Genomic DNA, 27,801 nt, shown 5'->3' on the forward strand with positions numbered 1-27,801 from the left:
GCAGAGCGACAGATTTGGTCTGTTTCATTCAGCTGTAACCCGTGAGGCAACTGCTCCCCTCTGATGGAGAAAGAGGAGGCTCAACTTAGACCTGAGGGAATCATTCTCGCTCCTGGACAGACAGCATAAAGTTGAGTCTCTGAAAGTGATCCTTCTTATTTTTAAGACTTTTTTTTGTCTTGTAATTCTTGTGTTGGGACAGATCCCAATGCCTTACAGCTGAATGAGTTCTTCTGCACTTCAAAGTAGAGGTAAGGGAGAGGCAGTCTGGGTGTGTGTGAGTGTGACTCAGCCGAGGATATTACCTCATAGAGGATAAGCTGTGATTGAAAAGGTCCAACAGAGGTCTCTCCCTCCGACTCCATTACTCTGGGTCTCTTATCTTGCTAGATTTTCTGTTAGGGTTCAGAGGGGAAGTTTTGACAGCCAGGCTTTACAGCCCCCCCTGTTGCTCCTGACAGAAAGAAAGCGAGAGAGAAGAGGTGGTGACTTCATCCCTTCTCTTAACCAACCCTCCTTCTTCCCCCTCCTTTTCTGAGCTTTCTTTTTTTTCCCCAAGACTTTAGTGCAGCACAGTCAGGCAGCATGCCAGCAGTTTTCATCTTGCTGCGGTCCCTGGTTATCAGGCTCCTCAGTAGCAGACTGGTAGGCTCAGTGGCACAATATCTCAGGAGAATCCTCTCAACAGGAGCTACGCACCTTGGAACAGCACTGCGCCACATCTGGGACCGTGTTCGATCCCAGGAGTCCAAGGAAGCCATCCTGGGCTGTGTGCTGTGCATTCTCAACATGCACAAGAAGGTGGAGAATTGAGCTCTCTCTCTCCCTCTCTCCACTTTCGGTTCCACCCTCCACTTGACTGCTGAACTGAGACTGGACAACTGTTTAGTCAGGAGAGCGCACAAAGGGATGAAACAGACTTTTTTTTCAGAGCTCATTTGGACCTAAGCAATTTTGTTTTGTTTTGTTTTTTTCTTATTGGGACACTAGTCATGTCTGAGAGCATTGTGAGGAAGGTGCAGCCCTTTACCATTGGGACAAGGCTGTCAGCTCCTGCTGTGGCAAAATGTCAGGATTTTACACAGAGTTATCTGCCTGGCGAGACTCTGGATAACTGTGTGCTGCAGCACAATCTGAACTCGCTCTACCTCAGTGGATCACAGGTGTGTGCACATGGACCCTGTCTCGTCTCGCCGATTGTCAAGCAGGTAGCCCCCGTGAAACACAACCAAGACCGGATGGCAGCGGAGGACCAGCTGAACCAGAATGTTGCCTCTGCCTCTGCTGTCTCCAGATCAATAAAGAAGATCACAATCTCTGGGAACAAAGACAGGCCAGAGAACAAGATGACAGCAGAGCCTGCAATTACACGGTGCACATCTGAAAACAACAATAACAACAACAACATCAGCAGCACATCAGAAGTACATCTGCCAAGGATAGTGGGTGTGAGCTGTGAGAATAAGCCCACTTCTCAATTTAAGGTACAAGACTGTATGCACACATAGAATTCTAACAATAAAGAAAAAATATGACTCAAAAAATATGGCAGTGCATTAAAACTGTTGTTAAGGTAAAAAAAAAAAGTCTAAATATAGATAAATATTTTTTGTCAAATATATGTGTAGCATACCTTTAGTTACATAAAGGATATTTGATAAATTGGCTATTTTAAAGAGTTTCAAAATAATTAATCTTAAACTTGAAGAGGCCAGTTTTCCAACACTGTTCTGCTTTAATTATAACATTTCCAGTAGAATATGAAAATGATCTAAACATGATCTTTTAAAAACAGAAAGTTATTAAAGAAATGGCTGTTAATCGAAGATATATTTGTTTTACTAGCTCCAACCGAAAAGGCCTGTTGGAATTAGTCATAAGCACGTGCGCTTTCATATCGTGTAAAACGTTAATTACCAGCGTTCATTTTTGTCTAGCTTTCTTTCTTTTTTTTCATTCATTATTGACATTTCTCGTCCCTCCCGGTTGCATATTTTATCCTAATATTTTAGGTTTTACTCAAAAAAGAGAGCAGCGATGAATTTCAGCCCATGCAGGGACAAACCAGACCGAAAGTGAACAGAGAGAAATCCCTACAACAGGTAAGATGCAAGCTAACTGCTAAATTAATGTCAAATAGTTAGCATTATTTAAAAGACATGTTTTAGAGTAAAAGAAGTGGAATTTTGAGGCTAAAATATTTTGTTATTACTTACTGTGCTACTGTGAGCAGCTGTCTTTAGTGTTTTATTTAGACTAAAGGAAAGCTAGCCCTTGTTGGGGGTTTCTTTATAGCTAGCTGCTTTTATATTATAAATTTAAAGCGAAGTGACACAGGGGTGGAAAACCAGTTATAAGAACAGTGTGTTTTGGTTGAATGCTACCCAGAATACTCGTTGTTTCCTCTTGATTTTGCTGTCGTGTATTTAAGACACGTTATACAGAACAAATAAACACTAAAAGTATATTTGTAGGATGTTGTGTAAAGCTAGTGGGCTGCTGGATTTGGCCGGTTCCAAGCTGAAGTCATTGCGTCTTGCGGATGAAGTGCTGTGTTAACAGCAGAGCTTGCAGAGGCAGGGCCCACTGGAAAACATGAAGTCAGGAGTAGATGTTAACAAAAGAAAAGGCTAGCTGAAGTACTTGTGGAGGCTGGTTGTAATAATACACAGACTGCCATGGCCTTAATTCCCCTTCGAGAACAAAACAAGGAGTAATTTTTCACATAATTTCCTACTTTGTTACCACAACAATACTTTGAGTTTACTCTGCTCATGTATTATTCATCCACGTTGTCAAAATGTTCTTATTACAAGAGATAAAGTGGCTTTGGTGCCTGTACCTGTGCAGGTAATAATGAGCGAACGTGATCTGTCAAGGCTCTTTAAAGATGACATGTTTACACATAAGCCTGAAAAACATTGGAGGATCTGCCTGTTCCTGCTTCCCTCTTGTGCCCAGATGTTTCCTGATTGGGGACCAGCAGGAATGCTTGTCCATTAGTGAACTTGTGCCAGTCGTGTTCATTTCATCCTACGTGGTGCTGACAGTAGGTTTTTGTTAAGAGAGACCTTGGGGCCAGTCTGCCATGTGTTTCTAATGTGCCTGGATGGCGAACATAGGTATAATCAACGTAAGCGGACACTTAGACATCCTCTGATTGTGAAGTGATATTGCTGGAGAGCTGTGCCTCTTTCTTAAAGGTTTGTCAGAAGCAATCATCATCTGGTGTATGGTTTTATCTGTTTAAAAAAAAAAGGTTTACGTTGGAGACAAACTGCTCTTGTGTTTTCAACACTTTCTCTGTGTTGCATGCTCACACAGATATCAGTACCTGAACCGCAGGAGGATGAGCCTCAGAGGAAAGAAAGCCATCCACGCACACCGATTGAAGGGTCGGCAGCTGTTACACCTCCAAGTGACTGCTTCACTCAGCGCAACTCACTCTTCAGCAAGGAAGTACTGCAGGTAACACGAGGAAGGCATACCAGCGTATTAGCATCAGTAGCTCCTCGTGGTATTTCAGTGGGTTTATCATTTGTTTTTCACTCTTTGACATACAAGCTTTATTTTCCTGCTCTCCGTCTGTTTCTAATGTCTAATAAATAAGGAAAGATTTGAAGAGATACTTTTTCTATGGAGCTTCTCGTAAATTTGCAGCCTCTTATTTTACAGTTAATTAATCAGAATCTGTTTTAATCTATATGCTACAAAGACCACAAGCTACAGTGGGCTGATCCCAAAAGAAACATGTTATGCTGTTCAGTTAAAATCAGAAAGGAAATTGCCTGTTGTATGACCCTCAGAGGAGAACAAAATATGTACTGATTCTTATTTTGTCCCTAAGAACTGTATGAGCTGTGTTCGGCTGAGGGAAGAGAGGGAGGGGAAACCGCCACAAGCAATTATTTGGGGATGAGATCATTGTTTGGCTCCATCCCTTCACGCCTATTGCTCAGACAGACTCAGCCAAGCAGCACAACTGGTTGTGTTATCTCACTGCTGCGTTTACCCCAGCACACACAAGGACATTTTTCAGCGAGTTCGGCTGAGGGACATTTTTGTCCAGCAGTTGGCTTTGCCATCAGACCTCTGTCGAGCAACCATCCAAGTGATAGGCGAGAAAAAAAAGAATTACATTTGAGTATGATGTATGTATGTGTTAAAAGCTTTGTAGCACATTAACAAGCTTACTAGACCCATTGGACACAGTGGAGGATGCTTTTGTATGTTCACGGTTTTTGACAATTGGCTTTATAAAAGTGGAAGTTTAGGTACCTGGGGACCTGCCTGTTTTACAGCGATTTGGTTGACTGCTATTGCTGATGAAAATGTATTATTATAGTATTACATTTCTGTCAAAGTGGAAGTGAGCCTTCCAGGGAGAGACTTTTAATGGCCCCCGATGGTTCGAGCTAGGGGATCGGAGCGGGTCACAACATGGTGCAGCAGGACTTTGTGTAGAGCCATCTGTCTCCCAGGCTGCTCTGCAACATATCTTGCCTTTCACCATTTCATTTTCAAGATAGAGAAATAGAGAAACTTCAACCCCCACAATGTTCTCTGGGCCAAGTTGCATTACAAAAGAGGTAAAAAATGTGGCCCGTTAATAGATATTTTATAACTGTCAATCAACTGTCCTTGTTTTCTCTATAAATTCCAAAATCAGATTTCTTTCAACTTTTTATATTTATTTTAAAATTTGTTATGTATTAACTGCAATGTTTATTTATGTGGCCATATTTTTTTTAAACTGCAGTCGTTCTATTCTTTGTGGCTAGACTAAGGCCCAACTGTATGATTTGAACAGACCATTGTTGTGCAGAGTGGACAGGAAGAAACAAGGGAATCATAGACTTCCTGTATGAGGTCATTATAATGCCATGGGAGCCAGTGTGAGAAGATAGGGGCAGGCCTGTTTTGTCAAGCTCTTTTCCTTCTGTTGAAACCAGAAATACGCCCGTTACCCTGGGGGCCTTGTAAAGTTAATGACTTGCTCCTCTGGGGAGCAGTGACATCATATTTTAATCTAGAGCAAAAAGCTGTTTGGTGGATGTGTCATGTGCGGTCTTGATGTTTCATTGATTTTAAAGTGGAGTTGCTACAGAGTTTATTATTCAATGTCAGTCGCACCGAATTCCTTGGGAAATAATGCTCTGATGTAATGTCAAGGTATGATGACTTATTTGTGTGTGTAACTGTCAGTTGACGTACACAAAAGCAGCGCTGTGAAAAAAAGAAAAGTCCGGATCAGTCTGACAAGTAGAAGAACCTGAGCTGATTTATTAGTTTTTGTAACTTAGGCGGGCCACTGACTTCCATGCTGTGTTCTTTGCAGAAAACAAACACGTACTTTCCAACGCTTTCTGATTTTGGCCACCTGGTTTGGCCTTCTCACTCCATACAGAAGGCTGCCAGAAAAGGCTGCTCTGCAAGACAAAGTCTTATGCAATGGAGTCGAGGCCCTTGCCAAGAGAAACTTCTGCTCTGTATAACATGACACTGGAGAACAAAGAGCTGGTCTTGATGTGCTTGATGTGCTGTATGCTGTATTACAATAAGACGGGGGGAAAAAAATTCGGTCTTTGCTAGATATGTAAAATGATGACTGCTTTTGTCTAGTGTACTTTCATGCAGATGATATCTCACAATCCAAGCTCTAGATCAGCTTAAGGTGTGAAATGACTCGCTGCAAAAGAAAAAAATAGAATATACTGTTGGTCCAAATGTACAAATCAGTCTTCACCATTAATTTTCACATGTACAAGGAAGCATTGCGTCACTTTTATGGGTCCAAAATCAGTTTTTGTCATGTCTGTACTTTGTCACTGTCACAAAAATCACCAAATTGTTGTGAAAATTTGGCCAAACAGCACTGAATACATGCTCCCTAAACCAGCATGAAGTGTGTAAAGCAGTCTCACACACTCTCAGATTCAGGTCAGCAAACATATTAGTGAATAACAATGTGAAGCATGACTGAGACATTTTTGCCTGTGTTTGTAATTTGGATGTAGGCTGAGGCGTGGATCAAAGGCAAGCTACAGGATTTGAAGGACGGATGTAATATTCAGTGCTGCCCCCTGGAGGATTGGGAAGACGCCTCACAAATGCTTCAGAGAGATCTTAAAGACTTTGAGAACACCCTGATTCAACTCAACCAGGTGGGAAAGTTATTCAAGATGAGACTGGACACTAACTGAAATATCACAGAGTTAGCAAAACAAGCAAATCTGAGCACCCCATGTCCAAAATTAAATGTTTATTTTAACTTTTTAACACATAATGGGCATCTGAATGTAACCATTAATCACTGCGTTTGGTGTTAAAAGAGCCTGTCAAATCATATAACACATAACATAATGGTAGGCACTTCCAGGCAAGAGAAAAGAGGAAACCTCAGTATTCCAGGCGACTCTGTCAAGCCAGTTTATACTTTCTCCCACAGGAGAAATGTTTGGAAATTGTGCATTGGTCATAATTAACATTGCTCGGCAGACAGACCGGCAAGGGCAGAAGCAGAACTCTGAGAGTTTTCAGGAGTATATCCAAAACACGAATGACAGATGTGTTGCCTCTGCTCTGGGTGACAATTCAAATGAACAATGTCTTTGTGTTTCTGTATGTTTTAAAAGATGGGTGAGCAGCTGATCTGTAAACTGAATCCCACATCTGATTTGGTAAAGAAGCAGCTCAGTCAGCTCAGGGACCAGTGGCAGACCCTCAAACAGATGGCTGCAAATCAGATGAGGGCCCTAGGAGGAGCCAAGAACCTGCAGGAATTCAACAAAAAGGTGGACAAGCTGGAGGCATGGATTAAAGAGAAGGTAAGGAACATATCAGTCTTTCTCTACTTTTATACTACATACAACTAAAATTTTCAATTCAGGAGGAAGGAGCCAACCTTTGTGGGTTACTGGGTAAACTCAAAGTATTTTGTAATATTGGTTGTCTTTACGATGCAGGTATTTCCTTCAATATGTCTTATTTTCTTAAATTCAACACCAACAGGGTAAAATGTAATTTACGTTTTCTTTTTTTTTTGCAATGTTTTGTATTTCACTGTTAATTCCTGAACATGTTTCATTTTTCTTATCCTGTTCACATCACCTTTGTAATCTCCCTACATTTCTCTTTCCCCTTCGTATTTATCAAAGCAGGCAATCCACATATTAAAAAACAGCAGTTAATAATGCTCTCCAACTTCAACAATTATGCCAAAACAGTTGGCCCAGAGGCAAATCTGAGTCTACAGGCAGCTCCAATCAACATTTGTCAAGATATTAGTCACAAAAACAGCACTTTCCAATACAGGAAATTAGCTCAGTATCCTGAAGACATCTCTGGTTTGTGTATGTTCACCGGTGTAAAACATCTGCCTGTCATTATCAAAAAGCAATCATCTAATTCATTTTAGGCCTATGTTTATCTCTCTGTTCATGTCCGTGTCTGGCACAAGGGAACTGATGATTGATAATGGACCTGTGGGATTGTAATGGAGGATGCTGGTTATGAAGTCTATAAAACATCCACCCTAGGAGATGTATTCTCCATTACGTTCCACTCATCCTTTCCTCTGTCCCTTAGTATCAAGTTCAAAGTTCCTCACTGCATGCTGAAGGCTATTTCTGTTTAGCATCTTGCTTGGTAGTAGAGGTAATGTGGTTTAATCCTGGTGCCTCTGAAAAAAAATAATGGTTGGGTTCCTAACAAATGGGGGCTATAAACACTGACTTTTATGTGTGCCAGCAGGAAGAGGAACAGTGTCTGGTGAATGTCCTGGGGGAAAATGTTGACAAAATGCAGTTGACTAGAAGAATTTTAGATCTGAAACAGGTGAGCTACTACTAATAATTACCCGAACACTGATAAAAGTGTTATAAACAACATTCCTGTGGTAAAAATATATGCATTTCCATATGTTAATAGCTTCCTTTACAGTTTTGTAGAGGTTTTCCAGTAATTTATCTATGGCTGCCTGTAATTTGTCTCCATCAGTGTATGGTAAAGACAGCTGAGGTCATAGTTGGATTGTGTTCTCCTGTTCCCCTGCAGGATGAGCAGCTACACAGAAATCTCCATGAGGAAATCAACAACTTGGCACTGAAACTGGAGAAACAAGGGAAGACAGATAGCAAAAACATATCCAGCAGGAGGAAACACATCAATAAAATGTTTGTCACTTACATTTGACTGAAAAATTGCATGAAACACCTCCAATCTAAAGATTAATTGAAGACTGAGTTTCTCTATGCTGCTGTCTGCTGTTTGTGTAGGTGGCTGAAGATGCAGTCGCATCTGAAAAACTACCATGAAAATCTTCATCTGGCCCTGGAAGTGTCCTCATTTTACCAGCAGGCTGATAATATATTATTTGCTATAAACAGCATGGTAAAACTTCCTGAAAACCTAATTATATTATCATATATTAGATCTGAGAGGCTCTTCCACTCACAGTGTCCCTTCTTTTAGAGGAAAAACATGTCTGTATTGAAAGACGTGGACAGCTTTGGAGATAGAGAAATGCGTGAGATCGCCAGTCAGATCATGGTAAGCTGTGTCTTTTCACTTAAAGCAGCACTGCTTTGTCAGATCTTGAAAGTGTGTTGCAGAAGCCTTCTCTACCTAACCTGCAGGCCTGTGTGTGGTAGATGCTTGATGTGAGTGTATCCCAGCTGTCGAATCTCCGTCCCACCCTGGCTGCCAGTGTCACACGGAAGCAGAGTGAGGTGAAGGATTGCTGGGCACTTCTTCAGAAGCTTTTCAGGTACGCCAACAGGCCAAGGATACCCTAACAACTTTGGTGGCCTAAAATATGTGGACCATTTCACTCAATAATTGGTCCTTTACAACTACCCAGTGAGTTAGAACTTTGTTTTTTCTGTCATTACCCTACTGTTACTGACGTCAGACGTATGCACTGGGAGAACCAAACAGTTTTCCAAATGAAAATGAGCTCTGCCTGAAGAGTTTTCTCTTCATTCTGATTATCCGCGTCTAATTTTGGTTTAAATCTGTGAAAAATTACAAGCAAAGAAAAAGTCTGCCGTGTCTGTTGACCAGTTAGCACACAGATTATCATTTACCATATACCTCTCAGTTTAGAATATGAAGTTTTCTGTGCTGATTTGGAATTTGGAGAGGTGTACAACATGAATAATGTATTGGCAAAACTGCAAGTTGAAAACGTGGTTTGTTCACCTCTTACTATTAAAATCGTGATGTCATCTGAAACAGTCTGCTAAATCTGAGTAGAACTTCTTTACAAGCATATTTAGTTATTTTTTTATAGAATGTGTAAAATACATTAATTGTTACTGTAACTACAAGCACTATGTAGCCAGACTTTTTTTTCTTTTTATTAACTATCCAGACTTTTGCATCCTTAGACTGATTAGGGTGCTAGAAGCTGTATCAAATTAATGACTACAACCAAAATCATTGTTATTTTGTTTCAAGCTCCCAATTTTTGTATCAGAAGGCCATTAGGTTAAACAGATGGATTACTCCGTTTGGTGAAATAATCATAATAATAATGATTATAATCATAATATTGTAAAATTTGTAAATTGTGCGAGTCAGAGCTTCTGACATCCATGTGCAAAAACTTTCTCATGTTAGTAGCCTATCTTTAGATCCAAATATTACATCATACCGTCCTTATCAGCTGCTTTTCAAGACTATTTTAATCAAACAACACAAACACTGGCATGAAACTTCAGAGCCATAATTGGAAAGAATCGCTGGCCTCTGAAGCCCTGCTGTCAGTACTACAGTAACCTCCTGGTCTGCTCACCCTGCAGGAGTGACAAGACCACGCTCTCTCTTTCTGGCTCCACTTTCACCAGGGAAGATTCTGACCTCCTGACACTGGCCCAAGAACCCCAGTGCAACATGGGAATGGAGGCAAATTGTATCATGGGAAAGGAGGTGAAGGAGGAGAAGAATCATCTGAAAGGCTGTGCTGTAAGTAGCTTTTGTATTTCACTGTAATACTGGAGAAACCACATTGTGGTTCCCAAGTAGGAGAGAACAACTCCATCAGTGCTGGCAAAAGATGACACCAGCCCCATTCAGTCCTACAAAATCTGTGGCCTCAGAAAGTGACGCACTTCGTCCTTTGGTTTGGAAACTGCCTGATATACAGCTAAAGCACAGTTTTCCAAAATAGAATTTGACAGATGTGCTGTAAAGCAGTGGCTTCTACTCTTGGCACCCAAAATACTGTTTTCCATCTTCCCTCTACTTAATTATATCATCGGATGTCCCAGTTTTGGAGAATTCCATGATAAGATGGTTTGCAAAAATACCAATTTTGTGCTTAAATCAGTGCTATAGAGAAAAAAGCAATATGTAACTGTGTTTTCTATTTTTTGCCAATCACCTTCTGTATCATCTAACAAGAGCCAAATGTTGCAAATATTGCCCTGTAGGAGACACAGGAAGAGCTTTTAGAGGTGTTATTTGTGCTGGCACAAGAATTACATAAGTTTCCATGAAAAATGTCAAGCCCTGACTGCACAACATGGTTGAACAGTGCGCCAGAGCAAATAAGCCTTTCCCTCCAAAATTTCACTTCATGGTAGAAAAATATCTTGGCTTTCAACCATTCTAACAAAAGTACAGTCATTGAATTAATACTATATTAACAGAGGGTCCATAGTTCAGTCCAGGGTGAATATTCTAGAGAGTATGTTTATTCCTTGGACTTGACATTCCTTGTCTTGGAGGCCTACAGGAACTTTATTGAACTCGCGGGTCCTCCTATAGTTACCGCACTGCCCATAAACCTGACAGAAAGTCTGATTATCCAGAAATGTAAGTGTGGTTAAAACCAGTAATTATGTGAATATTTAGTCTTTAAACTTAGCGCATTAAATTTCTTTGATTACAGTGGCTGTTTGAGTTTAGCCTAGAGCAAAGCTGTTCTTGTATCGCTGACCTTGAGCACTTCTGATCCCTGCTCGGCCCATGTCCTAACTTTGTCAAGCCAGAAAGTACAGATGCTTGAGAAAGCAAACTTCATTCTTTCCATTCTTCTCATGTTACTATTTCAGTAAATTTCTCTACTCATGTTTTCTCGCATCTCACCATCTGTGACAGGAGCCCATCAGGGCAGCAAACCTGACTCAGTTGTTGCTCTACAAACACTGATCTTGTTGCCATGGCATGCAGGACGACCTTGAGTGAATGGTTAGAATGGTCTTTATTGCACTAGGAGTTAGTAGTTGCCTGGTACACTGACTATGGGAGCTTTACTTGTCACTTTTTTATGGAAGGGTTAAAAAGACACTCCATGCAAAAGCTTGGAGCCTTAAAGGCCAAACGCAGTGCTAAGCACAAGCACAGGTACCTGTTAAAACAGTAAAAGTAATTTGTCACATAGTTTCACAGCACCCTAGTGTATGGAATTGAGCCCATTACTTTTAAGGGTGCAATGACGCAGTTACATGGATCTTTAGGTTAATAGTGACTGTGAATTATTTGCACATTTGCTGGTAGACAGCATTGTCAGCACATTTGCATATGTGTTCATGTGCACATACACAATGTATTTATTCTCTCTGTTGCAATAATTCAGTCAATTAGCTGTAAAGGTTTTAGTGTCTGTACGTGCTTCAATATATGCATCCATGTCTGTGTTAGCCATATATAGCCTCTTGTTTCTGAAGGTAAACATGGCTATCGTCTGTTTCTCTGGCTAATTGTAGCCAGATGCTACTGCTGGAGACCAGATGGGTCTGCTGCTAAGTGATAGTTCTTGGCTGACATCATAGCACACTACAGAAAGACACACAGGGTGAGAGGAGATCAGCAGAAAAGGGATAGGAAGGAAGAGTGAACAGTATGCTGAAATGGTAAATGATTGGATAAGACGGTAAAGCACAGAATACCATTAAATATGACATACCAAATTGTTAAACGGCTATTTTTTCTGTAGCTGATATTCTGCCAAAGTGAAACGACACGACATGTTTACAGTGGAGTGCCCTGCAAAAATGAAAGACAGAAGCAAATGCCTGTCTGCAGAGGAGACCTTAGCAATGATTATAAATTCTTTGACACGAGGTTTTTAGCTCTACTGCTTTAGCACATAAATGGGCCTATAATTTGCCTCTATGAAACTCAGCCTGGCCTATAAAATGACTGGCATGTTGGTAAATGATGTTAGACCCCTACAATTTACTGCACTTTGCATAATTTTGGAGGCGACACTTTTCTTTGCTCCCTGCCTCACTTTTTCTATAAGCCCAGTCAGAAAATAATATGATTAAATTAAGGGCCCTCCATAAAACACTGTTATAAATGGATTTTTTGTATTTTTTGTATAATTGCTATGGCACATTGCTAAGTGCTTCCATAACTTTATAATTTCATATTCAGTATATATCATCTGGTTTAGTTAAGAGAAGCAATCAAAAACTTACATGTATAGCACTGTATAGTTAGAAACAGCACCAACATCAAGAAGTAATTACCGAATAAAGCAATAAAAAACAGCCTAAAACACTTGAATTAAACATTTGTATACATACATATACATAATTGTGAAAACATCAGTTTAAAAGAAAATATGTTGTTGTAGTACACAGCTGCTCGCAGCAGGATGAAGAAGGTAAAAGACCTGCACTCAGGATAGTCCAATGTAGCAGTCCAGATACTTGTGGCTCTCATTGGAAACTCTTCAGTAGAGCCCTTTGGCCAACCTTTAAAATACTCATATGGTTGTAAAAGTAGCTTAGTGGCTGTTGACGTCTTTAATATATTTCTGCCCATAGACAAGGTTGATCGCTGTGGCATTGACCTTTCTAAAAACTCCAGAGTTCTCAACAGAGTTGGGGTGGATGACCATGGAAATCACTGTCTAAAGCTGAAACAACACTGCTGCTTTAAATGGGAGCAGGGGCATGGGAGTTTGAGGGTTATATTTCTATCTACAATGGCTCTTTTTATGATCAGAGTGGTTTAACATATGTTAGTAACGTTGTGCTCATTCATTTTGTAATTTCACATTTTTAAACCTTTCTTGCCATCTTTAGTATTGAAAAAGTTTGATGCTGTCAAACAGAAATAGCTTCTACTCTGAGACTGGTCTGGGCTGTTTCACTAAAAATAGCGAACCTTTGTGAGTATGTTTTGTGTCATTTACAGGAGAAACTCCGGGCAGCTGTCCATGTTGTCCAGCGTCCAGCCACATTGTAACATTCACATTAGTACTGAGCTACAGCAACGCCTCATTGTCTAGTGACTGTTCACAGCATGAAATCCTCTTTTCTGAGACGTTTAATCATCCTGTCAGCATTAATTCAGCAAAGGCCAAGCATTACTCACACACCATGTTGCTGATCTTTTGGATTTTCCTACAGACATTTACTCCTTTGTCCACAGAGTACTGCTGACGGTGGGAGTGGTAGACGAACACAGAGCTGCCAAAGCCAGGAGCAGCAATCAGTGAACCACACCTCTTTACCAATGAGAGACAGCCCTGTCTGCATTGATGATGCTATCGTCGGAAATCAATTGAAGGGGGAAAGGTGACGTTTCTGCCTGGCTTCTCTCGCCATCTTACATAATGAAAGGTCTTTATGTAAGTCATAATTGGAGTCTATGTTTTCTTTGCAGCAGGAAGCCCAGAACAGAACCCAAGATTGCCACCCCCTCTCCAGGCCACCCACAGCTTCACATACAGCTTCAGAGGTTCACTGTGTCTGCTGACAAGGTGACTACTTCCCCTGCCAGTCACACCCACTATTCTCCCGACAATAGAAATCAATTTGCAAAACTGTTTCCATGCTCCACACATACAATTAAAAGTACAAAAACAGGTTAGCTGGCAGTAAGGACTGTGCCTTCAACATCAGAAGTGATTGCTGTTAATTGTCAGCATAGCATTTGTACTCCGCAATATGGCCATGTATTTTTGCATTAACTCATATCTATCACTTAGAAGTTGTTTATGTGGTTTCCTGTAGCCTCAGCAGCTAAATCATATGTGTAAACTGTTCCTCATTACTCTCTTTGCTTTTTTTCCATCTCAGACTTTGTCATGGCTCAAAGACAACGTGTCCATGGCTACACAGGTGTGTTCAATAGCCAGTTTTGAGGGGCTGGAAGCAGCAAAGAGGTGTCAGCAAACCGTTGAGCAGGAAATCCTTAACAACCGAGCCAGGATAGAGGTGGTCAAAAAGGTAAACTGAAGCACACTGTCACATTCACAGTTTCTCTTGAAATAAAGCACTGAATGAATTCCTTTAAAAAAATCTCCCCACATTTTGCAACTTGGGTTTCTTGGCAGGTCTGGTTTATTAATCAATGAGCTGACATCACGTCTGAGACAACTTTACTTACCCAAAGCTTTAGATTAGTCTATAGTTACAATATAAAATCCACTTCATTTCTTATTCATAATTTTCTTTCATCACTTTAATGAACCTTCCTTAGGAGGGCCACGGGCTGGTCCGGGCACAGCACCCGGGAAGCACAAAGATCGAGGAGTTCCTTGGCCAGCTGGAAGTCCTGTGGGAAGAACTGAGGAAGAGACACCAAAGGAATGCTGTCTTTCTCCAGGCCTCAGAAGAGCTGGGTTTTAGGGTAACATTCTTTTTTTTCTTTTTTTTTAAAGAAAAGAAAATAGTTCACAGGCTGTTCTCTCTTCTCTGTTGAAATTTATGATTATGACAAATTATCCTGGATCCTTTTTATCCCTACTAAAAGCTTTCTGTTCAGCCAGATCCTGAGCTGTATGCATGCACTCATGGTTAGAAACTTGTTTACTTTATCACCTTAATTGGCTGAGTTGTTGAGATGTAGTCACAACATTTTATGAAGGCTAATCCAAGGAATATAAAATGTGCTCAGATATAATTTGATTATGACTTGGAAAGAGGCTGCAAATCCAGATTGATGACCTAGTTGGAAACCATGAGTCATGTAAGTCTTAGCAACTACTTCCACGTATTATTGTTGTCTTTGAACAGTGCCTTTGGTAGTTTAAACTGTGCATTAAATCACCTTGAAATTAAAGCAGGAAAACTTCTATAACATGAGACATAAATTGCACTCCCCCAACCTCTCCATGTCTGTTCTGTACAGGTTGTGAAAGTGCTCCAGGCCCTTGGCAGCTTGGAGGCCTGGCTGGAGTCTGTGGAGCTTTCCATGAAGGAATCTGTCTTAGCCGGTGACCCTGAAACAATGAGCATGGCTGAGAGGGAAAGCCGTTTGCTGGAGAAAGAGGTGGCATCCCGTAGCCTGGAACTCAGTGCTCTGAGGCAGGAGGTGGACCGCCTTCATAGTCACAGCCACCCACGTACACGAGGGCTACCGGCACGCATGGAGGAGGTGGAGAAAAAGTATGTTAGAAAGATAGGTCAAGGGTAGCCCTTTGATATTTGTCATCATGGAAAGTTCATGCTATGGATCTGAGCAATGAGACTCTGGTGGTTTTTCTCATCACTGTGGTCAGGAAATAAAGGAAGTCAGTGTTTCCAAGAGGTCACAGGTTTGGGCTTGCCATGTTTGTAATCCAACATGGAAGAGTTTGTTCATAAAGCTCCCCAGTTCTTATTTAAGACAAACAGTTTCACCCCATAAACCACAAATATATATATAAATATATCCATAGATTTTTCTCTAAGTTGGCAAAAATATCTCTCCATGTGCTCATCATTTCACGGCCAAAGTTTATTCATTTGTGATTCGTGCAGCACTTAGTGAGGTCTACCCCAGAGTTTTGACATGCACTTCACCCACAGCTTGTCAGTGTGTGTCAGAGTCACCCATTCCGTGTTTGCAAGATGACGCCTCTCTTTTTGGTTGGCCCTTGAAAGACAGGTTGTTGCCATGGACTCTCACTAAAACTTATGATGCTGGCTGGTTTACCCAACATACCTGTGTCTATAAACAGAAGTTCAGACTCTGTAAAGAACACCAAGCTGACCAAAGAAAATACAGATGTGGAAAGGTCTCAGTTTAAGTGTTTCCAGGGTGGGGGTGTTAGATGGGGCAGGGATGGCCACTTGTGTAGTCTGAGATCCTGTTGATGCAGGAGGCTCTCGCTAAGCAGCTGAAAGACACTTGTTATGATGTCATTATTTAACAGTGCACACAAGCAATGTAAGGGTCATTTATTCTGGAAAAATACCCTTTCAAAAAGATCCCTTTACCATTTCCTATATAAACTCTGCACAGTGGAGGTACCTCAGTGCACTAAAGTACAGGATATGTTTATGTGACACATGATATATGATAACATAAGCAGTGCTCTAGCACGGTACGAGTCACCTAGTAAGATGCTTGCGGTCTCTGTAATGTGGTTCTGCTGAAGGATGCAAGGTTGTATATGTGGATGTGGTTTACCATTTAGGTGTAACTTTTGGTTATAACATCCCTGCTGGTGTTTGTGTTTCCCAGGTACCACCGTGTCCAGAGTGCCCTGACCCAGCAGAGCTCTGAGCTGCAGGACACGCGCATGCTGACTGAGTTCCTGGAACGTGTGGAGCTGGAGGAAAGCCAGGATCTCAGTGGCAGTCAGTACAGATTAGGGCAGGTAGGTAAATTTTTCAATAGTGGCATTTAAAGGATAAGCTTGTAAAAAGTTTCAATAAAAAAAATATATTGTTGTGCATGTGTAGCGAGTTTTAGCATTACAGGTAGCTTTAGTTTGTTGTCAAATTTTGCATTCTACCTGAAAATCTGTAGTTTAAATGGTAAGTACGCTGGTTCTTAAATATACTTTTCTACTCTATCTGAGCACTCAAAGCACTTTACACAAATTCCCTCATTCACTCATTCGCACAAGCACTTTTTTCTAAGCTCTTTCTATGTAGGTGCTTTTATCTAACATTCATACACATTCAAACTCTGAGGGATTTATTGGAGAGCAACAGACTGGAGCAGACGGGGATCAAACCACCAACCTTCCCATTAGTATGTGACCTGCTCCACCACCTGAGTTACAGCCACACTGCAAACACAATATAAATCCATTTTATGAACTCTACAACAGCTTTAAACTAAAAGCAGTCCTTATCAAAACTGTTGACAGTGTTCTATGAATTAATCAAAATAATATAGTATAAGAATTTTTAGATTAAATTATAAATTCAGGAGTGGCAGTATTGCAATGCACTACTACTTTTTCTCATTCACATTACTACCATTTTAATTCAGTTGAACTTGGCAAATGAATAGTAACTCTTTTTGAACCTAACAGCCTCTCCACAGTGAAAATTCCCCAGCTCCTACTTTGCTGACACTTCAGAACAGTGGCAGTGGTGAGCCTCTGTTAGAAACCATGGGAGACCCCGTGGAAGAGCTACGAGAGGCTGTAGAGATGCTGAATGACACAGTGAGAGAAAGAGGTCGGTCACAAAGCCACGACCAGGCTATCCAGGAGCTGATGAGCAAGGTAAGAAGAGGAGATTTTAGATATATATATATATCACACACACTGATTACATATAGTCTGTTCAGAAAATGCATGTACACGAGTGCTGCAGTGGCTCAGATTTACTGTTTGATGTAGTATTAACATATAACAATATTAGAAGGTGCTGAATGGGTTTTAAAGTCCCCCATCTCTAATAGAGTTGCATCTGGTTTCCTTTTTCCTGTAGCTGTGCACATTAATAGGCCCAAGACAGGCCACCACTCCCCTTCACATGTGTTTTTTTGTGTTATTTCAATTTACTCTTGGTTTAAGAAAAAAAAAAAAGAGTACACATTTTTAAAAAGCACATACGCAGATGGCTGGAGGGGAATCCATGACACCATTTTAAACTAATTTGCAATGTGGCTCTCATTGGAAAACAAATAATGTACACTGAAGTATAATGACTTAATAACATCCTATGAGTACTCATGATGACTTGGTGCATCGCCAGCATGCCAGCCTGGCAGTGCGCGTGGAGGAGTGCGTGTGCTTCAGCAAGGATCTGAGCCTGGACATCCTGGAGAAGGAGACAGACATGGCCATCCAGTGTGAGCCAGATCGCTGTGGCCTAGAGGCTCTGCGGGAGGAGCAGGACCACCTGGAGGTGAGAGAAAGATGCCGGCACATGTTGTGATTATGCTGTAAACATCTGAAATGATTCATTTCTGGTAATGCAGTCCAGTATTCCATTACATTGATGTTGGATTATGGACAGTTTGCCCTGTGTATTTAAAAAAAGGGAAGTCCCCCCAACCCCGACTGTCTTATAGTCACCTCCAACACATTGTTCCACAGTCTGTTTCCTGTTGTGACATATTTTTTCACAACAACAACAAAAAAAGCCTGCCTTTTCTCCTTTGTGCTATGAGCAAGCTACATAGAGCAAGCAAAAGTTTGTTATTCCCGTGGGATATTTATTTGTGCTTGCATGAGTCACTGTTGTGTTAGCTCTCAAAGTGTATGTGTGTGTTTATGAGCAAATCTGGTAGGGTGTGTATGAGTGTCCACGATTCACAGGGTTGGAGATGTGAAGTTGGGGATGGTAAAGTTCTGTGTGAGTCATTTTCTGGGCAGTGTTATGTTTATCACACGCACACACAGCTGTCTGTACTTGATACCTTTGAAAAGCAGAAATGACCTAATCTCCCAAACTGAAATAACTGTGCCGTCAGCAGACAAGCATCTACAACTCAGTGTTCTTGTGGCTTACTGTAGCTGAGAAACGTTATGAAGTAGTGGTCCCAGAGAACCCTCAACACTATTAATTACTGCCTCGTCAAAAGGAGGACAAAAAAATTCCGATTGCAAGCTAGCTATAGCGTGGCAGCCCATATGTAGACCATATGGTCCTCTAACTGAATAATATGCATTAAGCTATGGAGATGAGGTCATAGTCAGAGATACAATTGGTACAGGCTGTTTGAGTGAGTGGATTTGATGGGAGATGATAGATTCTTACTGTGATTCTCCACAGACTGACTACGAAATCATCAGGGAGGAGGTAAAGGAGTTGCAGGACCAGGCTTCTCGACTGAAGGATCTGTGCCCAGAGAGAGTGCACGTACTAGATGCAAAAATTCAGGCTACACTGCAGGCCTGGAACGAGCTGGGAAAGAGCGTGACAGAGAACAAATCACGTCTGAAAGAGTTTGCGCAGCTCCAGGACTTCTTCAGGAGCTACCTCGCCATGATGTAAGCAGGGCGTGAGGTTGTTGTGACCCTTTTCTGGGCCTCAAGTTATTTCGTAATCAACTTTTGTGAGAACATCTGCCCCTTACAACATCTATCAAGGAAAGAACAGGATGTTCTCATTGTCAAGCACAGGTCCCTGGGGAAATGTATAATTTAAGATGTGCTGAGAAGGTCAGAGCAAGTTTCCTGGGCTGAGTGTGACAGGGCAATGAATGTCTGTCCTACCAGGGAGAGCCTGGTCATTCTCATGCTTTGTGAATGTATGGTTTTTCTCACAGCCCTGTTGCTTGTCTCCTCCACTACCTCCCACCCCAACCTGATCTCTGAATAGCTCATGGACAGAAGACACCAGGTCATGCATTTTCTCAGATACCACCTTGCATTTTGGGAAAGACGGGCAGACATCACTGGTTGCAGAGCTGGATATGCAAATTGAGCAAAAGTTTGAGGAGTTTGATGAGCTGGCCGCCACAGGCAAAAATCTTTTAGACAAGGAGCACCACCTCACACAAATGGTGAGCAGGGTTTCACACGTGACTTTCTTTGAATAGATTTTTGTTTTTATTTGGTTCTACTTTACAAACTCTAATGTCTTACAGGTAAGAGAGCGTATGGAGGAACTGAGGAGTATGCTCGGGTGGATCTTGGTACACTGGAGGGCTCAAAAGCAACAGTGGCTCCACAAGAAGAGCAGACAGGAACCTTCACAGGACAACATTTACTTTGAGGCGACAATGGGCCCGCCATCAACAGAGGTAAATGAGCAGAGGGACACTTACTGTAGAGACAGAATGAGTGAATGAAGGCTGGGGAGAACAATATAGCACCAGTGCATGTATGTTTTTGACAAGTGGAAATTGTAATATAAAATGACAAATATTTGTAGTTCAAAGTGTTTCTAAACCATTGTGTTTTTATGTTCTCTTTCCATGATACATAGAATTCAGCTCCTGAGCCAGAGCCCTTCCATTCTCATCAATCCCCAGTTGTCACCTCTACTGAAGACACAACAAAGGCAAGAAATAGCCAGCCATTGTGTTTGGTGCCCAGTCATGCTGAGAAACATAAAGAGGAGCCATCAGAAGATGGGTATGAGATCATGAACAGCATTGGACCCCAGGATGATCCTCCTAAAGCCAACGTGCTGGTGCTTAAAGAGGGCAGCAGCCCTCCTGTAGGGGGAACAGTCAACCTCATCCTTAGCTTTGGTAACACAGGGGACAGCCAGGTTCAGGTACTTGACCTGCCTGCTGGGACAAAAGAGGTAGTGGAGGAGACCTCTGAGCCTGTCCACAGGGTGAGAGACGCACTCATCATTTCACACTATAAGCAGCTACACAGTAAAATGGGGCGTCACTATTAATGCCCACATTCACTTCTCTCCCAGAAGCACTGAAACAGATGATATTTGTTACTGTTCCTGAAGGTTAATGCAGTAACACGCATTCCCTGAAACCACACTGCATGGGATCTCCCTTCTTGACTGTCTTGCTGTTCATTCCCCTCTCTCCTTTGGCCTTCACATCTTCCTTTTTCCCCGTTTTCTCCCTCAGCCCACTGTGCCTCAATCTTCTGCCTATAAAAACTTTTGGAGGCGCTGCCAGGGGCTTTTGGAAAATACTTTGGGTAGTTTAAAGCGAAAGAGAAAGATTTATCGGCAGAGTGCAAATGAGGTAAACTGCGCGGTGTGAACTGGCATTGCATGCTGCATCTCGAAGTGTACTGGGACTGCATGCCGTGTGTAGCTCTTTTCTTAAGGCAGCATGCTCTACTAATCTGTTACAAGACACAGCCAGTCTGCAGCTTCCCTGGCTTGTTTCCTTCGCTGTAAGTGAGACATAAGAGTAACGGGAAATAAGTCAGGCCGAGGTGCTATCATATTCATACTGACACCATCTCCAAAGTCGCTGTGGCTGGAAAATTTATAGTTAACATGAGAAAAGTGAGAAAAGAAAACAAACTGTTTTACTATTAAAACTCAGAGTTTCCCCACTTAACTAGAGTCGTAAATGAAAATCTAAAACCAAATAAATTCTGTTTTTAATGTAGTCCTTTCTGTTATGATTTTTAATGGGATGTGAAAAGAAAGGTGCTACTTTTACAATCCATTTGTAAAAATATAGTATATTCACAAAATATAGTGAATAAAGTGATCTACCTGACATTCAATAGGTGAACAATAATGTTCTGTTTTCAGGAAAAAAATATTGTATTTACGTAACTTTTATAATTTACTTTAATGCTTGCAATAGATTTATAACAATACACCCCAAACCACAAGTTGTACAAAATCTGTGTATAAAAAGTTTTTCAGTTGATTTACATTTCTTGGGAATTTACACCGAAAATAAACTGTTATCTTTGCAGTATTCACTACCATATTTAAAGCAGTTTTGCTCTCCATCATGCATTCCAGCCCTAAAAGCAAGAGGAATGATCTCAGTAATCTTGATGCACTGAAAACAAATCTGTGTATTTTGGCAAGTCTGTCTTTGCAGTAATCTGTCAGCAGTCATCGTGCCTTTTCAGCTCATCTTGTATAAACTCAGATGAATTGTTAAGTTCCCACCAGAAAATCACACAATAAAACCTGAGCTTTTTCTTACTGTTAAACTTCTTTGGGCCACAACTTGTTAAATGAGCCAGGATTTAAAACTGAAAAGATTTGCTGACAGAGACAGAATGAGGGTGATGAGTAAGAAGAGCACAATCAGTCTTCTACCTACAGTGAACGTTGACAGAAGCTCTCTCTTCTTTGCTGTCATTTCACTACAAGCCTGATATAAACCTGGTCGTGTTTGACTGCGCGGCTGTGCTAAAGTTGTTTGAAAGCAGTGACCTCATCCTCTCTTCATATGAAAATCATGCTCCAAAATGACTCGCAGCATGAGTGCTCTCTCAAGTGCCAGCAGAGGTTCAGTCATTAGACAGAGAACTGTTGCTGAACTTCGAAGAAAAGCCCCCAGACTGCACACCATGATTTATAGTCTGGGGTTTCCACAGAAACAAGAGATTAGTCACAGAGTTGAAAGGTCAAGACATTACAGCTGCGTATGACGGCATGTGAAGCCACATATGATTCTGATTAAGTCCTGTAAGTGTGCAGTTGCAATAATGTTCATGTTCTTTGTCCTTACATCTAATGTTTTTGTCTTCGATAATTTTTTAATACATTTACATTGTTGTGTCAGATTCATGCATTCCTGAATCCGTTGTATTCTTGGATGTGTGCGATCATTGTCTTAGTCAATTTTGCTCTCATGTCATCGTCCATCTGTAACACATAAAACAGCTCTTGTTCTCACAGAGGGCTGCAAGGCTTCAGCCTGCAGCACGCATGAGTCTATGGTTAACCATTTTTAGTACAGTAATCTCACTAATATAAGAGCTTCCACACATACCTAATATACTTTTTTCTCTTTTTAATAGGTAAGTACCTACTTGCATGTCAAGGATAACAACCTGGCTGCGGCCCCTGTGTATGAGAGCATCACCTTGCCCCGCCAAAAAAGCCGCTCCACAGCCTCAGCCTCCCCGACTTTCTTGCCATCCTCCTCTTTGCCATCCTCCTCAGCACCTGCACTTCAGGGAACCAACGTAACTTTCCACAACACGACAGGGAACGGAGGCAGCTCCATCTTCAGCAGCATCAAGAGAATGGGCAAGAAGCGGAAGAGGAAGAGAGACGCGCGTAGACACACTATCCAGAAAATCATGGGAGTTGAGGAGCAAACAGATGGGATGCCTCATTGTACCTCTGAGACAATCACATACGACACACATACATGGCCACTGAAGGAACGTCGAAGGAAGAAGAAGAATGGGGGTGGAGTAGAAGCCATTGCCTATATGAAGAATCCTTTGCTGAAGGACATTGATACAGAGTGTTCAGGGGAATACAGCATTACTCCATATGCTGTTTCAGCAGGACCCACCACTACACCCACAGCAGGTCAGGTGAAAAGCCACTGCAGGTTCCTCTCCTTGGGTTCTGTATTGAGTTTTGATCTACCTAAAGATATGACTCTCATTCCCAGCATTCAGGACATCATTACTATTGCCCCTCCAGAATCAAAAAAAGTAGCCGGGACTGATCCAGGCCCTCACTCGCACAAACAAACATTCCTGAGCTCTTTCAGACAGACTAGACCCACTCCCACTGTCACGCATGACACTTCAGCTGAAAGCAGCTTTGCTGAGACACAGCTATCTACATCTCTTGGGAAACATCTTCCTAGTGTGGACAGCGGTTTACAACCTCCACCTTCTCCTTCTGTGGAGGAAGATGAGGATCAGACTGTACAATGTAATGATTTATCTAAAACCCAGGTGGCTCTTTGTGAGGAGGAAAAACAGGAGTGGGACAAAACATTGTCAGAGATTAAAACCAGCACAGCTGAGAAGGATGGGACTGTCCAGCCTTCACAGTTGCATATTTATGTGAACCAAACCTCCACCTCCACTACAGCTATACATAAACACGAGTGTCTTAGTGTTCATACACTCATTAGAGACTTAAATGGACATCAGTACCACAAATGTGCAAGACCCCACAGTTTTCATGAAGAGAGTCCTGGACTTCAGTCAAGCCAAGCTTCCTTCATGAGAGTCAATCTGAAGTCAACAAAGAGTGTTCGACAGGACTCTGTGGACTCTGGCATCTCCACCTCCAGCAGTCTCAAGCTTTGCAAAGATGATGCTCCACGTTCTGATAGCATGCAGCCTAAAGGGGTGGTGAGGAAGCTTATATCTCTTGAAGTGGGAGGTACAGAGTGCACTAAAATAAGAGAAAATGATTCAACAGGTCCACCTTCACGCTCAACAGTGATAGAAACAGAGCCTGTCCACCTTGATCACCAGCAGTTTGAGGAAGAGGAGGAAGAGCTAGAGGACATCTGGAACCAGACTACTAACTACAGGCAGAGCATTTGCTCAGACATCATGTACCAGCCCAATGAGGAACCTTTAGACAAAGCCAAAGAGACACCTTCAGATACAACCCCGACTGTGCTCTACAGAAACCTCGTCACTGCCTCGGCACCCAACCTTCTTGTGGCTGAATTCAAACTGCCCACCCACATTCAGAACCTGCTGGGTTATGAAAAGGGCCAGAGTCCCAAAGATCACCTTCCTCCACTGTCTATAGGAGACAGAAGGTCCTGGGCAGCTTTTCCTAACAGGGAGCCAGCCAGCAAAACTTCAGTGACAGTGAACGAGACTGCTTCGGATCCAGTGAAGCTACCTGATGTAGGGGACAATCAGAGATACATTTATCAGTACAAAGAGGATGAGGAGGAGGAAGAGGAGGTAGAGAAGGCAAAGGTGGGGGCGGAGGCAGACGAGCACACAGGTTGCTTGAAGGTGAGGTCAGGGTGTGATGATCCCACATGACTGAGATTATACTGAAATTACAAAAAGAATTTTTTCTCACACATTGTGGTGGGTGGTCAGACAGACAAGTGTGTCAACAGTTTTTAACGGAATAGATTTAATTACTTTTTCATTATGTAAAAGAAAAGACAAAGACAAATGAATTCAAAGCCAAAGTAAATCAAAGCAGAAGTATTTGCAGTTCTAGAGACTTAGAACTTAGGCAGGATAGTAGATTTTATGGTAGTAGATGTAGTAGAAACATGGCATATACTTTATATACTTTCGTATGTCAATATGGCTTGCACATTATATGTAGTTACTGTGTGCATGTATACTACTCTCACCCCAGTTGCATTGTAGGTATTCAAGGCAGTATAGCTACATTAAAAAGTTATATCTTCTCACCCTGAACAGGACCCGTCAGTGAGTCTCCTGTCAGTTCATATGGGTTTGGATGGGATCTGTCAGCAAAGGAAAGCCTCACAGAGCCAAGAGGACTTGGAGAAACCTGAGGAGCATGTGGCCTCAGGGTGGCACTGTTTCACCTCAGTGAGTGTTACTGCAGTCTGTAATGGAAATCTGGGCTCTTCTATGAGTTTTCTTTTTTCATTGATTTTTTTGAATTAATTCACTTCCCTTCAGAGTGGAAAACCTGAGCTGCAGTCTATGGAGGGGATGCTTGAGAGGAAGCACAAGCTGCAGCTGGGAGGGAAGAAAGTAAGAAATGTTTAAGCCAGCACAGTCAGCAAATGTAAAGCGTGCAGTCAGCACTACACACTCTTATCTTATTTTCACAGGCACCCTCCAGAGGTTGGAACTCCTACCACGCTGTCCTATATAGACACACCTTGTGCTTCTACCAGGATAGAAAGGAGACTCTGAGGGTAAGCCAAGAAATCACGACAAAAGGAGCCCAAGAGAAAAGTGAGGATTAATAATTGAAGTAAATAGAATGTGGTCACTGATGATTACACTGTGTTGTGCTGCAGAGTTCTGCATGTGGCCTGCCACTGAACCTCATGGGAGCAGAGTGTTTACCTTTCCCAGAATACACCAAAAAACCCAACTGCTTTCGATTAAGGTCAGATTGTAGCAGCTGCTGTTTAATAGAAATATACTGATTTAAAGGCAGTGATGCCTTTCCAGCAGCTGGAACAGTAAAAATCGTGTTTTCTGATCTTTAGGCTCCGTGATGGGTCTGAATATCTGCTTAATGCATCTTCACGCTTTATGATGAAGAAATGGATGATGAAGATACAAGCAAGCACAGGTAAACTAGTTATTTCACAGCTCACACTGAATTAATGTTCAGTATTATTATTCTAATTCATTTGTGTGTGTTTTTAAAGGTCAGACAGTGTGTAGGTCTTCAATATTAGGTGTCCCTTTTAATGAAGATCTCCCCAGTTCCTTGTAAGATGCTTTCATATAATTTGAATTCCACAAAATCTTTGATATTAATTTCTGTAAAATAATAGCTTGCAATTCTTTTGTCCACAGAAAGCCCCCCTTCTGTTTTGGATGTCATGATCCAGACGGTTGCCACTGTTCCTCTCAACATGATGTCACCCAACTGTTTCCCAGGCACAACCCACCGGGTACCACCCAGACCAAAGAAATTGTTGTCCTCACCAGAGAGTTAAATCACATGACACAGAGTCACTTCAAGCGTTTGGATGAACATTTAATCTCATCCTCAGATGCGGGCTGCTGCGGTGAGAGCCTCTGCTGTGCAGACAAAAGCTGCATTTATCTGGGACCAGTTTAACAAATACCTCTGCCCCACTTTCGCACACGGCAATACAGAATAAAATAGACACCATTCTCCACCGCCGGCTTCTGATTAGTCCCACTGGGCTGGTGGTTAGAGGATGCACTCTGTTACTTATTGTTTTACGTACAATTTACATTTGATTTATTTTAAGTGCAATAATTTTATCAGCTGATGTAGTATAAAAGATTTAATTTCACGGCTTTGGATAACCAAAGAACTAGTGAATGGTTGTTGCAGGTACAGTTGGTACCACTAGGGGGAGCTAAAGTATTGTCAACTTGCATATTAAAACAACATAACTAAGACTGGTGTTAATACAATAAAGGGTTTTGCTTTTCCTCGCTCCTCTGTCACTTTAGTCCTATTTTTAATGTTCTCTCTGGCCCTTCCTAGATGTTGATAAAGGCAGCTTAAAGCAGATGATGACTCACAGACTCTCTGGAGGCTTCAAAGACAACGCTTCTTCCTCTCCCCACTCCCCTTTATGCAGCGGTCAGGACTGGCTAAGTAGCAAGCGTCGCTCCCACTCCTTTACTTCATGTTAGTATGCAACTAGTAAAATACATTTTAGCATTTATAATCTATAATATCTGTGTTATTTCTTTTTGTCTTCTAATGTTTTCTGTTTGGTGTTTTTTGCAGCAACTTACCAAAAGATCAAACCCATGTTGCGCACCCCTGGAGGCAAAGGCCTGGAAACAGGCTCCAACTACTGTGTGACTCTGGTGGTGGGAGACAAGTCAACAGACAGCGCATCAGCAAGCAGAAGCTCTGAGCCTCCACTGCTGGCTTTGGCTGGGTGGGAGCAGGACAAATATCAGGACGCAGCTCTGAGGAGCTACGTGAGCCTGCCGCGGCCACGCAACAAGTCTGTCTTCAAAAAGTTCTTTGGGAAAAGGGACCTCTGAGTTTATCGATGATGATTTATAGAGATTGAAAAAATAGTTTCGAATGTGCAGTGCACATATTAAAAACAGTTACTACTGACCATATTTATGATTAAAAGACATACCACAGTTTTATTTTTGACGGATTTTATAGAAATCACTTAGCTGGCTTGAAAGTCCTTATAATAAATCATTTTTATGAGTGTTTATATTCTTTTTCGCTTTTCTTGTTCAAGCAAAAAGAAGAAACGTGTATGTGTGCACTGTGTAGTTGCAGATTTAAATCTGTATTCCTTCTTTTTGTTTGAGTAGTATTTCTCTTTTTTTGGTAATCTTTGTATAGAAACCCACCTGCTCAGCAGACGGTCTGTTTAGAATCCCAGTGGTATCATCTTGACCTGGTTATGACCAAGTATTCACCATATCCTCAACTCACGATGCTCGTTGTACTATTACATCTTTACAGCTCCTCTGTTTCACATGTTTCATGTGTGTGCGCTTGTGTGTATGAGTTTGTGTGTGTGTGGTGCACCAAAATAATTTACTTAATAACCACAGATCAGCAGTTTGATACTGCCGAGCTTGTTTGATACAGATACTAATGTAGCAGAGACTATTAATAATAAAACATAAAAAAAAAACTT

At 41.6% G+C, this 27,801-nt stretch overlaps 1 protein-coding gene across 5 annotated transcripts; it reads left to right on the forward strand.

Annotated features, from left to right (window-relative positions):
* Window positions 1-27,801, forward strand: mymx (myomixer). 5 transcript variants are annotated; one of them, XM_005742417.2, is made up of 34 exons: window positions 1-1,484; window positions 2,013-2,102; window positions 3,325-3,468; window positions 6,018-6,164; window positions 6,636-6,827; window positions 7,750-7,836; window positions 8,056-8,174; window positions 8,277-8,391; window positions 8,473-8,550; window positions 8,652-8,767; window positions 9,804-9,966; window positions 13,390-13,535; window positions 13,624-13,720; window positions 14,040-14,189; window positions 14,443-14,592; window positions 15,094-15,350; window positions 16,411-16,546; window positions 17,213-17,407; window positions 17,883-18,035; window positions 18,906-19,123; window positions 19,455-19,638; window positions 19,723-19,878; window positions 20,064-20,420; window positions 20,677-20,796; window positions 22,553-24,484; window positions 24,911-25,045; window positions 25,139-25,213; window positions 25,294-25,380; window positions 25,486-25,577; window positions 25,681-25,766; window positions 25,846-25,909; window positions 25,997-26,211; window positions 26,664-26,810; window positions 26,913-27,801. In XM_005742417.2, the coding sequence occupies exons 1-34, from the start codon at window positions 993-995 to the stop codon at window positions 27,176-27,178; spliced, it is 7,161 nt and encodes a 2,386-aa protein (XP_005742474.1). In that variant the 5' UTR covers window positions 1-992; the 3' UTR covers window positions 27,179-27,801. The 5 variants fall into 5 exon arrangements, with proteins under 5 accessions (XP_005742474.1, XP_005742476.1, XP_005742477.1 ...); XM_005742419.2 differs by having other exon boundaries at window positions 13,627-13,720; XM_005742420.2 differs by having other exon boundaries at window positions 9,849-9,966.

This window comes from Pundamilia nyererei, unplaced genomic scaffold (assembly GCF_000239375.1).
Source record: "Pundamilia nyererei isolate P.nyererei 1_Seehausen unplaced genomic scaffold, PunNye1.0 scaffold00120, whole genome shotgun sequence".
NCBI classification, from domain to species: Eukaryota; Metazoa; Chordata; class Actinopteri; order Cichliformes; family Cichlidae; genus Pundamilia; species Pundamilia nyererei.

Excerpts from the sequence above, each read along its gene's own strand:
- mymx (XM_005742417.2), top strand. The coding sequence starts at position 993 with ATGTCTGAGAGCATTGTGAGGAAGGTGCAGCCCTTTACCATTGGGACA. Across the intron at positions 8,175-8,276 it reads AGGAAACACATCAATAAAAT|GTGGCTGAAGATGCAGTCGC; the intron begins GTTTGTCACTTA and ends CTGTTTGTGTAG. Across the intron at positions 25,214-25,293 it reads TGCAGCTGGGAGGGAAGAAA|GCACCCTCCAGAGGTTGGAA; the intron begins GTAAGAAATGTT and ends TTATTTTCACAG.